Here is an 18,311-nt window from a genome sequence, read left to right as displayed (position 1 = left end):
TGCAATCAACATGGACTTCATCCCCGATGACTTGGAAATCAGCGCCTTGCCCTTCGATGAAGTTGAAGCCTTTGCCATTGAATGGCTATGTCGATGGTGGTTAAAGCTAGTCTTTGCTTGATTTTATCTTTGTGAATCTTCTATGGGAGTCGTTAGTGAAGGAACTAACAGTAGAAGCGGAGGCATTCTTGAGAGGCCTTGTTACTTTTCTTTAGTCTTGAGCCTTACAACTTCCTCCGCAGGCTGAGGTCTTCTCTGTCCTTCAAAGTTCTTAAATATTTTTAAGCAAAATTCACACTGACCAAATGTGAGGCTTGGAGACAGACCACAGACGTTTGTAAGGGTCAAGAGCAGCTTCCCAAAAAGTAGCTTCCTACACATAAAGGGTAGGAATACTGCTGGAAAAAGGGTGGAAAAGAGGAAAAACATCTCTAAATGCTTCCTAGTACAAAATACTGTTTGGAGTAAAAATGTACAAGTTCTATGAGGATTTTTTCACAAAAGCATGCGAAGACTACACCTAATGTTCCAGGAGTTGGCAAAAAGAAATAACTAAGACAACTACCATTACAATGCATAATAGGATATGAAATCCACCTTTATTTTAAAGGGACAGATGGCTTTAAGTCTTCCAATCTAAGCCTCTCAGAATGGTCTTTTCTTCCTAATGTAGGAATTAGGCAGTAAGTCGTGCTAAAGGGGATGCAATGTAGTTTTGAGAAGGGGTTTATTTAATTACTTATTTAATCAAAAGCCTACACCTTGTCACGTATGACACTGGATGAAAAGTGTTGCAGGGTCCCTGCACGCAGCAGTGAATTGTGTCACCCAAGACAGTCAATGAAGATCTTATAATGCAGATATAGTTAGTCAAGAAACGAAATTAACAGTGTTTGGCTGCAAATGAATAATTAAAATATTGACCCAAGAAACAAACATACGTTAATCTTAAACACAAATTCAAGGAAGCAAGTTTTTTTTTCCAATTTATTTACGAACATTATGTCTGAGGACAACAGCATCTCTAGGGCTTCTCTCTGTACATGCAAGTGTAGAAAATAACATTTGTATTTACTTTTTTTCTTGTATTATGCTGAAAGTTGCACAGCGAAAGAACAGAAACGCAGCAACAGAGCTGCAATGTTGGCGGCACCAGCACCACCCACCAATATGTACACAAACTAAAAAAAATATATAATTACATTGTTACACCACCGAGAACGCAATCTTGCGCAGTTTCACCCCCTCCCCCAATTCTATGCAAGTGGACAAGTACAAGAGAAGGGTGTGAATGGCCCGTTATTTAACATCTGCATACAACATCTCATATTATAAGCATTACACAAGGGAAATGTACACTCTGAGCTATGGATCCACATACCACGAGTGTCAGTTAATAAATAGATTACTTTTGTTATTTGTTGCTTTAAACTGATTTGCTGATTAAAAGGTCTCCATGCTAATACAGGTTAATTGATGTTATCTAAAGAGGGAATGAAGGCAGTCGTAAAGAAGCTTCACCTGTGGCTGGAAAACAGAAATAAATATTGTTTTTACTTTGTGGCGTTGAAATGCCACCTCCTGGTCAATCTCTAGCACCGGCCCCCCAAACCCCGAAAATTTGCTGATCCTCCATTTTGCAGTGAAGTCATGCTGCATATTAAGTTGCTCCTTGGAAACCAGAAATTGAAGTGTCAACAGGCATTAGAAAAGCAATACAAAAAACGTAAATTGTGCAAGAAACTTGCTTCTTCGGCGTGCTCCCCTAGCAAGGTTGGGGCACTACTTTGGCTGGGAATAGCACTGCTGTCTTGGTTAAGCAACCCACATCTATAGATTGCGCTGAAGGAAGCAACCACTTTGGAAAATGGCTCAACTGACAACACAGAGCATGAATCTGAGTACTCCCCAAAGTACAAAGGGAGCCCTAGGAAGTACTATACGCTTGTCAACATGATGCCTCCCAGTGAACCTAATGTGTTTCAGCATTTAAAAAACGTTACCAAAACAGGCACTTTAGTACAACACAGGAGGGCACTGCTACTTACTAAAGCGATATGTGGTTAAGTGGAACTTTAGCCATCATTAACAGAAAATACTGAGTATACATAAAACAGCTGAATGTGTCGGCAGTTAAGTTCTAATTACGACAGTTCTCTATTTGATGAACAGTAGCGTGGGGGCAATCATGTTAGATGTAGAAATTGTTCTTCCAAAAACATCAACTTCCATGCAGAAAAGATGGCTCTGAAAATGATAACTGTATACACTAGTTGTGAATTTCAATATGAAAGTGAATAATGCAAGGCCAAAGTAAATAAAGACATGAAAAATGCTACTCATATGTAATATATCGAAAATGCGTCTTGCCTGCGGTTCACATGTCAATTTCCCAATGTACATTACAGAAACTAAAAGGTGAAAAGAGAATTCCCTGTTTGTGTTAGAGAGAAGTCCCCCTTAAATGTCCCCGTTGGTACCACTAACAAAGGGGAACAGCAGCGTGGGTTATGGGTCGTTAGTAGATATTATACGTCATCATCAGGGGGAACAAGGAAAGCTGCACAAAATCCCCGTTTACCTCTTACATCATCTCACATCTAAAAGTGAATCCCTAAGTTCAAATTCATCGATCCTTAATGTATTTTGTTTTAATCTTCTTCCAACTCTAATTTTGCTCAGCCACATTTTGAGTAGTCGATGATGAGGGGTCCGTATACAAGTATCACTGGTCAGCATACCAACTCCACCAATGAGAAGAGGCGAAAAGTTTCCTTTGTGTGTGCGAGCTCAGAACTCGTCAGGGCAATTCACCAAGTAATGGGAGAGACTTCTATTGTACTTTTAGCAAGTGATGCCAAATTCAAGCAGAAACATAGTGCAACTTACCTCCCATTTTAACGGTAGGTTCTCAAAATATCCCTGGCAATGGCTTGAAGGAGAGAGGGGTGTCTTAAGTTTATTTAAACAAACGATGCTTTCAGTTAAAAGAAACATTCCAAATTGCACAACCATTAGCATGGCTCAAGAATGAAGGTGAACAAAACATTTGGTGCAACAGAGGTCAGGTATAAGTGTCTCTATGTGAACACTACCCTAACAGGTGTCCAAAAGTTCAAAAGGGAGATACCCAAGACTCACTGAATAGCCTGATCATAGAGGCCTGGAGGAATTGCAGTGCACAGGCAAGTGTTCGCTGCTTGGAAACGGAGGCTCTACAAGGTACAACAAAAAGGGGTCACTTTGGACTGGAGCAAATATGTCTCGAGAGCAGTGTACATGCTTTTTCTTAACAACGATTCCTTTCAATCTTAATATTTTTTACATTTGAAGGGTTGGATTAAACAGGCAGGCACACTATGTGAATGTTTGGTCAGAAAGCAGAGGCTTTTAGTAGAATGACTGCACAGCTAAAAATCTACAGATTCATGTGGGTATCTCTAACTTCTTGGACAAGCCGATTTTTCTGCAGACCGAAAAATGGTCTTTATAACTGGCATTTCTTCAGTGGGGAATTCTCAGACTAGAACTGGGGGTGTGCACCATGGACAACAAAAAGAAATATTACTCGACAGAGCAAGTCTGGCTACATCACATCAAGCCACAAATGGGGTTCCAAAGAATCACCTAGGACAGCCAAGATTAGCTACACTAGACATTAAGGGATTAGAAAGACATGTTGCTGCTTTACAGACCAAACACTGCAAAACCTCTGTACTGCCAGTGCTCTTCCACTTGGAATCTGAGGCAAATGCCTGGATCCTGCAGGATGGTTTAGGTGTTCTTTTCTACTTTACTTTAAGCATCATTTGAAATGAGGATTACTAAGGATTCATGCCAGGCGAAAAGTATACTTCTTTCTGGGTGTAGACTGAACAGATAAGAAAGAGGTTATGGTAATTAGTGGGTTTTGCCTCGCACACACCTCAAAAACCCAATGAGCAGATAGTTTCAGTTTTAGGTGAAATCCAATAAATGACTTTTAAAGCCAGCACCACAGATTAATGGCATGTTCCCAATGCTGTCTAATATCTCCAATGCCCGTCTCTTTTTCCTTTTGCAAAATGTAACACATAGCCAACCAAAAATATGAGCAGCTAATTTGAGAATGGACTTTGAGCTCTTTACATTTTGGAGTTAAAGTGAAGGTAGAATAGTTTACTATGCTGTGAGCAAGGATGTGCTGCAAGTAACACCACACTCATTTTCCTTCAAAGGTGATGTTTTCTTAAGTCCTGCTGTTCAGCATTCAAACGATTGAAAGGCAATCGCAGGCAATTGTTAGACCGAATTTATTGAGTGTTGAATGTTGTGACGGTCAACATTTTGAAATGAATACCACCCCCTTTCCACGAGTCCAAATAGGTCCTTACCCTGCCTCTAGTGCAGTGTTCGATAACCGGAAATCGAGTTAATGAAGGCCTGAGTGTGGAGGTAGGGCCGAGAGTTCGGGGTCTTAGATCGGAGCAGCAGAGAGCGTTAAAGCACATTAGAATCCAGTTAATCTGTCAAGATCATAAGTGGAACCAAGTGAGGCACAGGCCACTGCAGTGTCTTGTACAGCACACACAACCGATGCCACCAGCCTGTCTCCTAACAGCAGTGCCTTGGGACCATAGAAGATATGAGCCCTGCACCAGAGTTCCCAATTCATGCCCCCTTTTCCCGTAAGTATACGTGGTGCGGTTGTCTCCAGCATTAAATGGCTATGAGAATTAACCACCTCATCTGTGTACACATTATGGTATGCGATCAAGTAAATGACAATCGGTCTTTTCAGTTTCTAACTGCAACATTTACTCTATGCCACTCACAGATCTGAAGTTCTAGCGGAACAGGCAATGAACTCTGAGTTCCAAAAGAAATATGGCAATCCCGCTTACGCTTAAAAATGTAACCACGAGTGTAAGATTTTTTATTTTTTTAGAAATACAGCTCACCTCATGGCTGTGGAATGTTGAGCTAACTTCAATGAATTAAATGTTCCACCTCCAAATAACTGCAAGTTATGTAAGGGGAAGTCTGCTCCACTTCCCTGTTACACTGCCTGTAATTCACACCCTTCTAACGTTTCCAAGTCACTACCCCACGCTCCTTCCCAAACCTGGGAGCGCCATGAAGGAGGGAAATGAACAGCGACTTAGACGGGGTGCCTCGGATAAGCTTCCAGGGATTGCAGAAGAATCCAAAAGCGAAGCAAAACATATAAAGCCAATCCCATAGGGTTCAGCATCTGTCACAACTTTCATTTTCTTAAAAAATAAGAAAAAAGCAAGGAAAGAAATAAATTGGGGTTCGGGAACAAGTCTAGGACAGGTTTCAAAACGTTGCATGTTTTGGTGTCCAGGTTTCACACACAGCCCCAACCTCTGGCTAGGGAGACAACCATTTTTAAAATGCTTACAACCTCGGCATATGGTCACCCAATCCCCGCCCTTACTGAAAGGGAAAGCACTGCCTACGGTGAACTATACATTCCAAGGCCCGTTCCCGTTTATTAAATTTTCTTTTTTACACAGAACTGAACGTGATGGTACAGTACATAAGTTATTTACAATTGGGCAGTAATGTGTTTTGCAAAATAAATTATCTAGAAGGCAGCAAAGTACACTGGTAAATGTATATAAAAAACTGTACAGAATTTACGGAATACAACTGTTTTTCCTTTCTAGGAGTATTGGCTCTGTAGTGTTTCAAGTTATGTTCTCTAAACGAGAAATGCAATGCCCAAGATTTAAAAAAAAAAAAAAAAGATTAAATTAAAGCCCCCATCCCTCCCCCCCAATTGTGGAATATACTCCATTAAAATACAGTCTGCAACACACAAGCATCTGGTCACCTGCTCTGAGGCACGACTGTATAGCAGCCAGGAGGAGCAGAGCGCACCTAGCCCCAGCAGGTGCGGCAGACGTTAGGTGATACCATGGTGTAGCTTGCTTTAGGTGGTTTGTGTAGGGGAAACAGGGGGTGGGTAGATCAGAAATAATAAAATAAAAAAACGCACTCTATCCCAAAAAGATGGTGAGAGCAACAAAGCATGTGATGGCCTGGCTGCCATTTCCTGGGGCCCGATACTGGAGCGCTTACCACTCCTCACTGACCATGTTAATTCAGTTCCGTAAAGAGCCCTATGGGGTGCAGGATGCAGCTCCAAAACAAAAAAATAAAAACTTCTTGGTAAAAAAATGAATGCTAAAACCACCATTTTTCACAAGTATGTGGACTGCGTGATTGCCATCAACTGTTCAGCAGCTTGAGTAAGGCTGCCCCACATGTATTAAGGTCTGCTGAATGTTCTTGATCCCTTGTGCTCCGGCACCTTCGCCTCTCCCTCGGATGCATGGAGCACTCTCCTGTGCTCCCGCAGTGCCTGGGCCGTAAAGGTGATGCACTCTCCTCGTTACCAGGCCGAGCGCGGCCAGCTGATACCTCATCCGACTCCACCCATGGGATGAGCGGCTTGCCTGCACCAGAAAGAAAGTGCAAGTCACGGGTTTCTTGTGTCACCTCCGAGGGATGCTGCCGCCGCCTCCTTGACCAGTGGGTGCACCAGTGAGCAGCAAGGCCTCCAAACATCTCTCTGCGCCAAGGGAACCTGCCCTTGCCAGTTTTGGGTGTGACATTAGTCCAGATCCCAGTGCCCCTATGGTCATGCTGGCAAGAGCACAAAGTCATCGTTCACATCGACCATTGGCACGTAGAAAGATGGGACCTCGTTCACACACAGGGACTTGTGACTGGCTGGGTCGAGTTCTTGCACCTTGAGCTGCCACTCCATCCTCTGAACGGCGTGTAGAGCGGCGGCCTCGTGCTGCTGCCTCATCAACAGGCACGTCTGCAAAAGCAAAGGGAGAGGAGCTCTGGTTACTCACAAGTACTCGCTGCTCGGCTTCAAACACGAGGAAACCTGCCTCTTCACAAGGCTATGTTCGGGCAGTCCGAACGGCCAATGTATGTGTGCATGAAGGAGAGGCTCGAGGTCTGAGTGGGGAAGGAGGCAAGCAGCTGGCACTACAAGGCATTATTAGAATACAGGGGAGAGGCAGCATCTTGTGTTAGGGAGGAAGCGGAATGATACTGGTGTGGTGTGTTCTTTTTCACGCACCACTAAGCATGATTGGGGCACTTAAGAGTTGCATGTGAGAACGAGTGCACAGTTGTGATGTCAAAGAACGGCGAGTGAGGTATTATTGCAAGTCACTGTGGCAGGGACTCTGTAGCACTGTTCAAGGTGGGATTCGGGCTTTTAATTTAAGTTCCACACACTGGTTGGGGGGGGGGGGGGGCGCTGTGCTATTTGCCAGTTGGAAGCGTGGTACTGCAGTGCTCTACGTGGGAATGACCTGCTATATAGGATGGTTGAAGCCCTTTCCGTGTGTGTTACCAGCCAGCCTGGGGCGGCGGAGGGGCTCATCTGCAGACATGTACAGGAGTCCAGAGCACTCGGCGTGTTAAAGAGTAGCACTGCAGCAGTGTGGCGGGTCACTGAGGGTGTAGGACTCGGTGGCCTGCAGCAGGCTGTTAGCTAGTGGCACTAAGAGATCACAATATGCTGGATACTTGTGAGGGTGACGCAAGCTGGTTAATGTACGGGTGATGCCATATTGTGCTGTTTAGGGTTTGTGACAGTGCCAAACAAACTATGGAAGACTGCGTTTTACAGCACAAGGAGTGTTTGAATGCTGAGCACTAGTCCAGAGGTGTGGGTGGAGGGCTCACTCATGAAACAGGAGGTCCGGAGTATGTGGGTGATGGTAGCACTGTGTAGGTGAACTGGCCAAACCATGGTGGGTGGCATTTTGCAGCACTGTGCATGTGGTAGAGTGGCAATGTAGTGTTCTGTATATGCAATCTAGAAGGAAACCAGATGCAGGATGAGGGTAGAAGATGCTTTTGGATACAAAGGCACGGAAACGGAATGTCAAGATAGGACATTTAAAGAAACAAATGATTTAGGGCTGACTGGGATGTTAGTCCAAGAAAACCTGACCCCTTCACTTGTGTTGTGGGCAGGTACATTAACTATTCGCCCTTCACCAGAAAAAAACACACTCATTTCAATACGAGTGGCAAGCCCGGACCCTTCCCAGCACAGAAATAAAGTGCTTTGTGTTCAAGTAAATGAATTATAAAGTGTTTTACGTTCAAGTAAATAAATATTTCAATTTTGAGAGAGGCCATTAGGGATAAAACTGGTGCAACAAAATATATGGAAAGTAATTCGTTTCTTTCTTGTCATATTTTGACATTAGACCGCATGGCAATGCTGGTTTCAATGTGAAGGGGTTGACTTTTCTTAGGTTATATGCACTTGCCAACATCAAACAACTTTTATTCGTTATCCTCTAAGAAGTCAGTTTTTCTAACCTTCATTCGGTCGTATTTGTCATCCACGTCTTGCAACCAGGAAATAAACTGCCGCGCATTGAAACGATCTCTGACCGACTTATTTTCATCTCCCTGATTAAAAAATAGAAAGGAGGCAAACAATGTAAGACAATTTTACATATAAACCTGTGTGCAAGATTCAGTGAAATCGACCATAACTTTTGACAGCTTATCAGAAATTTTAAGAGCACATTTTCATTCTTGCCAGGTGCCATTACTCCAACATGTTATGCAACTATGCTGAGGAAACGTGTGCATGGTACACAGTAAACCATCATTGATTATAGGTGCAAGTCTGTCATTATTTCACTTACTGCACGTACTGCTACCGGCACCTCCTGGACTTTCCTACTAGAAATGATGTCTGTAGATATTTGGAGTCAGGGTGATAGGGTCAGACGTAATCGAAAGGACAGAGCGTTCCCAAGAGCCTCTGCGAGGAAGCTGCATACTCCTGCACCAGGAGATAGCAAGTACAACTCTACAGAACCAGGACTGAGGGTGCACACTACCGGACAGCTCTGACATGGCAGGAGGATCAATGTCAAAGCAGGTAAGAGTAAGTACCAAAGCTGAGAGGGTATGTGTGCTAACAGAGGTGGGGATCGGTTTTAGGAGCAGGAAGTTACAGGATTTTTTTTTTTTTTTTTACATGTGGACAATTGTACAGTGCCCAAGAAACAGCAGTGGAATAATATGTAGAATAGTTCTTGAGAATGCACGTTTTGGTGCCACGTGATTCTACTGCTGCCATAATCTTGGAAGGGTTAAGTGCTTGGAGTCTGCATAAAAAAACTTCACTGTAGCAACATCAGTACCGCAAAGTACATGTTTGTAAGTAATGTTACAAGCGTGTGAGGTCCATGCAGCAGCACCTGGGCAGTGCACAGTAGGATAACAGGCCTCCAGTGGGTTCCACCACAAGCTGAAGTAGAGGCAATTACTGGATGTGTCCGCTTCCTGCTACAAGTTGGACTTGTGCCTAACCCAGTGAAAGTGCCAGTGAGTGGTGCTGGCAAAGGGTACGGTTCGCAGCGGCGTCCGAGGCAAACTTCAGACCGGCCACTGTCTTTTTGACAAGTTAAGCAGTTGGTGGCACGTGAACCCTCTGCATTTAAAATGAATTGCCACGGACAGTGTTAACAGACAGGGATATAGCTTAGTGACTAAGAGTCCTGCTAATGGGCTCTTTCAGGGGCACAAGGAGGAGGAATCATGGAAAAGACTAGAGGTTATGCTTGTATCGCTGTTGGACCCTCTGTCCCACAAATTGTCCCACATTAAGGCTAGACTCGCAAAGCTAGAGGAGTCTATTATTAATATTACCAACCCCCATCTTGACACATACCCAGGTAGGGGCAATGACTCAGTTCCTCTGAATGAACCGGGAACTAAGGCAGCGTCCCTACTGGCAATTTAGTCTCCTGCCATGACCACCGCCCTAACATCTCGGGCAATAGAGTTAATAATCCAGAATTGACTGTTCCACCATACCAGAGACGAACATCTTCCATATCCCTAGGACCAAACCCCCAGCCAAGCTCAACTGGTGCTAAACCTGCAAATAGATCAGCAGCTACCACCGGGATGCCTAATCTGGGGATCAGACCAAAACAGTCCATCGCTCAGACCACTCAGAACGATATTGAGGGGACTGCTATCAGTCCAAACCTAAACCTGCACCTTGCGTAGTAGTCCTGGCAAACGTCCCCCATTTACAGTCCAATGCTCCTGAACATTGGTTGGCCTTGCAAAACAAATGTCTGCATTTAGTGAGCGTAAGGACAGGGATTAAAGACATTCTCTTCAAGGAATTTAAAATGGCTCGGCGAGTGGGGTGGGTCGGTAAATCACGTAAGTCATTACCTGGTGACTGTGTTGTTTTAACCTTTAAATCTCCAGGCCTGGTGCAATTAATCCTGGAGAGGGCCGGAAATAGTCATATTGCGGTGCAGGAGATAAATATTCTCCCGCTCGGTTATTTCTATCAACCCCCTATAGCTTACAGGCAATCAAGGGCGGGACATACATTCTCAGGGACCAGGCAGGGCAGAGATTTGACCCCACGTAAAGCTCCATGGCAACTGAGGGGAGATAAAACACATCCATGGGCTACGCAGTATAGCGATGGAATCCCACTTAGTAATCGATACGAAATCTTTTACTCGCTTGAAGGAGTAGATTGATTGGCTCATACAGGAGGTACATCCCCGAAGCTTGAGAGTATCCTTAAGACTCCACGATGGCATAGATTTTATAAGGATTATCCACATTTTGACAGACTTCATTCAACAGTAGGCCCTCAATTAATTACACAAAACGCATTAGTGCAAAGAGTGGATTCGGGAGATCACAGCTAAATTGCCCCATTGGGGGTGAAAAAAATAAATCACAGGAGGTTCTTAAGCTCCAAAGCAAAGATGAGGTGCCAGCTGTGGTAGTAGGTCAATCCCCAAATGCAGAAGTCCCTTTTACTCCACGGGGCAAGAGTGTCTAAGTAATCTGTAACTTTGCCTCATGAAATATCGCAGACTTCTGTTCAAAGTTAGCCAACCCCATATGATGTGAGTTTATAGAGGCCTATGACGTGGTATCCCTCCAGGAAACCTGGTTGAAAGCCAGCCCATATTAATGGTTTTAAAATCTTCCGCACTCTGGCAGTGGAGGGTTCAAGTGGGAGGGCGAAGGGAGGACTTTGCACCTATATCTCAAATATGCTCAATGTAAAAAAGATTGAGATTCATCTGGAGGAGAACTACTATCAGATAATCGTAATGGACCTTGATAGAAGGCAATGCTTATTAATGGTTCATTTTTATAATAATATTCCACTTGGAAAAGGGAGTTTGGTAGGGACTAAATTTATCAAGGATGTGGAGGCTATATGTAGTAAAAGCTCAAAAGATATGATGTTATTGTGGGAGGGGATTTTAATTGCTCATTATGTATAAATGTGGATGGAAAGCAAAGTGGTTTTATATATGAAGAGGGGTCCAGTATGACCCATTTTTATCACTCTGTGCTTGGGGACTTTTATAATGAAATGGTATTTAGCCTTGATTTAGGTTTTGCGAATGAGATTTGTGCTCAGCCATCGCCCATGGGATACACCTTTAATGGAAGTGGTCTATATAGCACCATAGATTATGTATTTCTGACAAATAGCCACTCTTCTAATCTTCGATCCTTTGAGGTTGGAGATATTTAGTTAAGCGATCATTTTCCATTATGCTACTCCATTGGACTGCCGTTAAAGATGTCCCCGAGAGCCGACAACAACGATCAGACCATATCCAATATCATGCTGGATAAGACAAATTGGTATACCTTGTGTTGGGCATTAGTGGACCCTATCATAGTTACAAAAAAAGTGCCCCAGAAACAGTTGGATTGGCGTTGAGACTTGTTTAAGTGATACAGCTTCATCGGATATTTTGTCCTTTCAATTTATTTCAGCAGAGATGAGGAAGGCTTTACATGTGCAGACCTCTAATAGAAGGAAAACCGAGGGATGGTTTGATACAATCTGTTCTCAAGCCTATAAAAACCTAAAAGGCAAATGCTACTTACCAGTATACATCTGTTCTTGGCATGTAGAGCTGCAGATCTACACACTGTGCATAGATCGCCATCTGGTGTTGGGCCTGGATGTTTGCAGTTTTTTTTCCTCTTGGAAAGTCTTTGGAAGTCACGAGGTCTGTGACTCCTCCTTTGGATCGTATTGCGCATGGGCTTCAGCTCCATCCTCAGATTGTTTTTCGCCAGCAGGGAAAGATAGAGCGTAGTAATAACAGTGAAGATGCCCATGGGTGTTGTATCTAAATAAGATAAACTGGAACAGATAAAGGTAGCCAGGGAGGTGGGTGGGCGTGTGTAGATCTGCAGCTCCACATGCCAAGAACAGATGCATACTGGTAAGTAGCATTTGCCGTTCGAGGGATATGAGCTGCAGATTACACACTGTGCATAGATTATATAGCAGTACCCATCCTTAGCGGCGACCACCAGTATCTGTTGCAGTGGTTTGAAACAATGTCTTGAGTACAGCCTGGCCCACACTAGCCTGTTACTTAGTTTGCACACCTACACAATAGTGTTTAGTGAAAGTGTGCGGTGTTGACCATGCAGCTGCTCTGCAGATATTACCTAAGGGAATGTTCCCTAAAAATGCCATGGAAGCCCCTATCTTACATGTAGAGTGGGCTTTAGGGGGGGGGGGGGGGGGGGGGAACAGATAGCGTTCGTTTTGCTTTGTGGTAGCAAATCTGAATGCATTTGACAATCCACCTAGCTATCCCCGACTTGGAGATGGGGTTGCCTTTGTGTGGTGGTGAGAAAGACACAAACAGTTTGTTTGGTCTACGAAAGGGTTGTGTTCTCTAGATGTAGTAGAGTAAGGCTTGTTTGACATCTCATTAATGGAGAGCTCTTTCTGCAACGGTCTGTGGTTGCGAGAAGAATACTGGTAGTTCCACAGATTGGTTTAGGTGAAAAGGAGAAATTACTTTAGGGAGGAATTTTGGATTAGTACGGAGAACAACCTTGTTATGATGCATTTGGAGAAAAGGTTCTTGAATGATAAGTGCTTATATCTCACTGACCCTTCTGAGAGAAGTGATGGCTACAAGAAAGGCAGTTTTCCATGTTAGGAATTGAAGTTCACATTTGTGTAGAGGTTCAAAGGGAGGCCCCATTAGTCTGGTGTAAACGATGTTTAGGATCCACACAGGTGAGGGTGGCACTCTGGGGGGAATTATTCTTTTGAGGCCTTCCATGAAGGCTTTTATGGCAGGTACTCTAAAGAGTGATAGATGTTGCCTGTTTTGTAGATAAGCTGCTATGGCTGCAAGGTGCAGTCTAATAGACGTGTAGGCTAGATTGCATCTTTGTAGGTGTAGTAAATAGCCTATGATGTGTTGAATGGACACATCTAGGGGATTGAAGTTATTGTTGTGACAACAGACCACAAAACGTTTCCACTTGGCTGCGTAGCAAGCTCTAGTGGTGGGTCGCCTAGCTTCTCTAATGACGTTCATGCAGTCAGGGGGAAGATTTAGATAACCGAATTCTAGGATTTCAGGAACCAGATCGCAAGGTTGAGCTGAGCTGGGTCCGGGTGCCTGATCTCTCCATGGTTCTGGGTTAAGATGCGTGGAGAGAGGTGTAGCTTTTGGTGCGGTACTACAGATAGTTCCAGCAGTGTGGTGTACCACGGTTGTCTGGCCCAAGTTGGAGCTACTAGTATGAGAGTGAGGGAGAATTGTTGTAGTTTGCGCACCACTAATGGAATGAGTGGGAGAGGCAGAAAAGCGTACGCAAATCTGCCTGACCAGTTCATCCATATCTCATTGCCTTTGGACAATGGGTGTGGATATCTGGCGGCGAAGCTTGGGCATTTGGTGTTTTCGTGGGTGGCTTAGAGTTTTATCTATGGATGCCCCCACATTTGAAAGTACGGGTGAAGAACTTGTGGATGGAGTTCCCACTCGTGGATTTGTTGTGTTTATCTGCTCAGCAGATCTGCCATAGTGTTTTGGACTCCTGGGACATGTTGGGCTAGAAGAAAGATTTTTTGGGATACGGCCCATCTCCATATGCTCTGTGCTAGCTGAGAGAGCTGCGGAGAGTGTGTGCCGCCTTGTTTCTGTATATAGTACATGGCTGTCATGTTGTCGGTGCGGACTAAGACGGCCTTGCCTGAGACATGAGTTTGAAAAGCTTTTAGTGCTAAGAATATGGCTAGTAACTCCAGATAGTTGATGTGGAGCAACTTTTGTTGAGGTGTCCACCTGCCCTGCATGGTGTGATGTAGTAGGTGAGCTCCCCAGCCGGAGAGCGATGCGTCTGTACTATCTGAGGAACCGGGTCCAGGAACGGTCGCCCTTTGGAAAGGTTTGTGGTGGTCCACCACTGCAGAGAGCGATGGGCCCGACCGTCTACCAACACCAGATCTGTCAATTGACCCTGGGCCTGGTTCCATTGGCGTGCTAAGCACTCTTGGAGAGGACGCATCTGGATTCTTGCGTGGGGTACTATGAATATGCAAGAGGCCATCATTCCTATTAGTTGCATGAACACTTGAGATGGAAGAGTGTGTTCTGGCTGAAATTTGGCACAGAGAGCCTGAATGCTTGCTATCCTGCCGGACTGGGGTAGGCTAGCGCTTTTGCGGTGTCTATGGTGGCACCGAGGTATAGCTTTACGTGGGATGGTTGCAGATGGGAATTCATGTGATTTATTGTGAAGCCCAGGTCGTGAAGTAATTGGATAGTGGCGTGGGTGTGTTGTACACATTGGTTGTATGAGCTGGCTTTTATGAGCCAGTCGTCTAGGTATGGGAAGACATGAATGTGTTGCCGTCGCAGGTGTGCTGCCACTACCGCTAGGCACTTGGTAAACACCCGTGGTGCTGTGGTGACTCCGAAGGGGAGCACTTTGAATTGATAGTGTTGGCCGTCCACCACAAATCTGAGAAACTTCCTGTGAGCGTTGTGAACAGGAATGTGGAAGTAGTAGTTTTGAGGTCTAAAGTGGCCAGGAAGTCGTTTTGGGAGAGCAGTGGAAGTACCTGCTGGAGTGTGACCATGTGGAAATGGTCTGAGTGTATATATTGATTTAGGGGTATGAGGTCTAGGATGGGCGTTAGAGTGTCGTCCCTTTTTGGTATGAGAAAATATAGGGAGTAAACTCCCATATTTTGTTGATTGGTAGGCACCAGTTCTATCGCACCCTTTTGTAGGAGGGAGATTACCTCCTGCTTTAGTAATGTTAAATGTTCCAGTGACATCGGGCGTTGTTTGGGTGGAACGTTTGGGGGGGGTAAGATGTTAGTTGGAGGCAGTATCCTGACCGAATTATATGGATTACCCATTTGTCTGAGGTGATGGTAGTCCAGACAGGAAGGAAATTGTGTAGTCTGCCCCCGACCGGAGTGGGATGGTCTGGGGGAGTGGAGGGAAGTCATTGGGTAGGAGTGGAGGCAGAGCGGGAGGTGTTTGTCTTGCCTCTGCCTTTGTTATTGTTGCCCCTGTAGCCGCCTCTTTGGTAACCCCTTATAAAGGTGGATTGGGTAGGGGCTTTATAGGAAGTGGAAGCGGTGTCGGAGGAGTAGCCTCTGGATGTGCTCCGAAAGGAAGAGCGGTGAAAGGAGCGCCTGGGAGGATGCGATTGTAAGGCTCCCATAGACTTAGCCGTATTTGTGCCTTTCATTTTTTCTAGGGCCTCATCCACTTTTGGGCTAAACAGATGTTCCTGGTCAAAGGGGTGGTTCAGAATGGAAGCTTGCACCACTGGTTTGAAACCTGAAATCCGTAGCCAGGCATGGCGACGGAGGACGACGCTGGTGTTAATTGCCCTAGAGGCGGTGTTAGCTGCGTCTAGGGCACAGCGGATGGAGGTGTTGGTGATGGTTTTGCCCTCCTGGATTAGCTCATTGGCTCTATTTTTAGATTTGTCAGGGAGGTGTTGCATTATGGCTACTAGTTCGTCATAATGTGCCCTGTCATATCTTGCCAGAAGCGCTTGTGTGTTGGCGATGCGCCATATGTTGGCAGCCTGGGATGCAGTGCGCTTGCCCGATACGTCCAAGAGTTTGGACTCTTTGTCAGGTGGTGGTGCCTCGCCTGATGCCTGGGAGTTTGCCCGCTTTCTTGCAGTAGACACTACTAGGGAATCTAGTGGTACTGGCCCTCTGATGTAGGTGGGATCTGTAGGGGCGGCATTATATTTTTTGTCGATGCGAGGGTTGATGACCCTGGCTCTGACCGGGTCTTTAAAGACCTTCAGCGCATGTTTGATAACGCCTTTGAGCATGGGCAGAATGGAAGTGGCCCTGTGTGTTGTATCGAAGGTATCAAGGAGGAAGTCCTCCTCCATGGGGTCAGTATGGAGATGCACACCGTGGTACTGTGCAGCCCTTTGGAGTAGTTGGTTGAACCCCATTGAGTCTTCTGGTGGGGATGGTCTCGAAGGGTAGAGATCCTCCTGTGGGACGTTAGGGATGTCTGGAATGTTATAGTCGTCCCATGGGTCTGGAGAGCCTGTAGGGGTGGGGTCCCCTGTAGGTTGGTCATGGGGCTCGTCCCCTGTGTCATCATAGACATCATCATCAACATCATCCGGAGAGGGTGTGGGGGAGGAGAAGGATGAGGTGGAGGAGGGGGTGAAGGTATTCTCAAAGGGGAGGTAGCAAAGTCTTTCCTCTTTGGAGGTGGAGGTGGGGCAGGCTTGTCCAGCTGTCTCTTTTTAATGCTGAGCATCAAATGTCCAGTCGTAGGGTCCTTGACCAGTGTTTTTTGTTTTTCTGTTGGTGCCGAAGGCATCGGGCTGTAGGTTTTTTTGTTTTGGAGTCTGCACCATTCCTTTGTTTTGAACTGTGCGGCTTTGGAAGGGCTGGTTGGTCACTCGGTTCCGAGATGCCTTTCGCCTTCGAGGTGTGGGTGTCGATGGCTTTGTGTTTTTTGCTCGGCTCCGAAGACTGTCGGCACCGAGGAGCCGGTGCTGGTTTTCGGCGCAGAGTGCTTCGGTGTGGAGCCCGGTGCCGAGGAGGAGGCCATTTTCTTTTTCGGCGGAGGAGTGTTTCTCGGCACCGACGGTGGGCTGGCTCGAGCCCGAGCTGCCTGAAGGCTTGATAGGCTTCTTTACTGGTTCCGAAGGCGAGGTGTGTGAAGCAATGTCCTTGATCGTGCCTAGGCCCGAGGGCGAAGGCATGACCAAAGCCATTTTTGATGCCCTGCCCTCAAGGGTGTGGGGTGGATGTTGGTACTCACGACCCTCTGTGCCGGAGTGATGTCCTCGACATCTGAGTCGTCGGCCTCTGAGGCGCTGACGAGGCCCTCTTCGGTGTGCTGTCCTTCTGGAGCGTCGACGCCTTCTCCGAAGATGTCGTCTGGGATCGCTGTCGACGAGTGTGCCATGGTTCTTCTCGCCCTTCGGTCTCCAATGGTTTTCTTGGGCCGGAAGGATTTGCAAGCCGGACAGTCTCGAGCCTCGTGTTCAGGGGAGAGGCAAAGGTTGCATACCTCGTGGAGATCGGTGTGGGGGAATTTGGACCCACATCGAGGGCACTTTTTGAATGGAGTCCTTTCCATTTTCCAGGACCGGAGCATGGGTAGGCCCGAAGGCCGTCGTCAACGACTGGAATCGAAGATCTCGATCGATGAGTGTGTAGATCGCGATCACAAACAATACCGCGAAAATGGGGGAGGATTGCGCGTCGAATGAAGAACTGGAAACTGTTCGGAACCGGAGCGCGAAGATCACTTCCGAGCCCGATGGCGGAAAAAACACAATCTGAGGATGGAACCGAAGCCCATGCGCAATACGATCCTAAGGAGGAGTCACAGACCTCGTGACTTCCAAAGACTTTCCAAGAGGAAAAAAAACTGCAAACATCCAGGCCCAACACCAGATGGCGATCTATGCACAGTGTGTAATCTGCAGCTCATATGCCTCGAACTAGTTATTACAGGAGACCCCACAAAACCCGATTAGTGTGAGACAGGCAAGAGCCGATTATAGATTAGCCCTTAAGAAAAGAAAATCTGAATTACGAAACGATGCCTGGGAATCTTTGCATAAAGCGGCATTATAAGGTGACAGCTCGGCATTCTGGAAAGCTGCTAAGGTACCCTTTCTGAACACCAAAGGAGGTCCGTCTATGGAAATCGCCATAAGCGAGAACCTTTGGATAGGCCATTTTACAAAGGTATATGATCCTGGTGATAATATTGGAGTCCGCTTCGGGAATACTTTACCAGATAATGATATCCAGCATTGCAGTCTTGAGTTTACTCTGGAGGAAGTAATTCTGGCCATTTCTGCAACGCTGGGTGGTAAAGCACCGACGGGGTACCGGCTGACTATTTTAAGGTAAATCTGGACCTGTGGGCTAAAATCGTTAACCAGGTAATCCATGCTTGTTG

General features: G+C 45.8%; 1 protein-coding gene across 3 annotated transcripts in view; it reads right to left on the bottom strand.

Annotated features, from left to right (window-relative positions):
* Window positions 1-970: 970 nt before the first annotated feature.
* Window positions 971-18,311, bottom strand: part of ANKRD11 (ankyrin repeat domain 11) — a 1,275,279-nt gene continuing 1,257,938 nt past the window's right edge. For all 3 annotated transcript variants that reach the window (XM_085639477.1, XM_085639476.1, XM_085639475.1), the window contains 2 exons: window positions 8,368-8,460; window positions 971-6,835 (listed from right to left, as the gene is read on the bottom strand). In XM_085639477.1, coding sequence (XP_085495603.1) covers window positions 6,650-6,835; window positions 8,368-8,460 — 279 coding nt within the window. In that variant the 3' untranslated portion in view covers window positions 971-6,649. The remainder of the gene's footprint in view (window positions 6,836-8,367; window positions 8,461-18,311) is intronic.

The sequence above is a fragment of the Triturus cristatus genome, chromosome 12 (assembly GCF_964204655.1).
Source record: "Triturus cristatus chromosome 12, aTriCri1.1, whole genome shotgun sequence".
NCBI lineage: Eukaryota > Metazoa > Chordata > Amphibia > Caudata > Salamandridae > Triturus > Triturus cristatus.
Note: the sequence above shows the minus strand (reverse complement) of the source record. Positions and strands in the feature narration are given on the sequence as shown.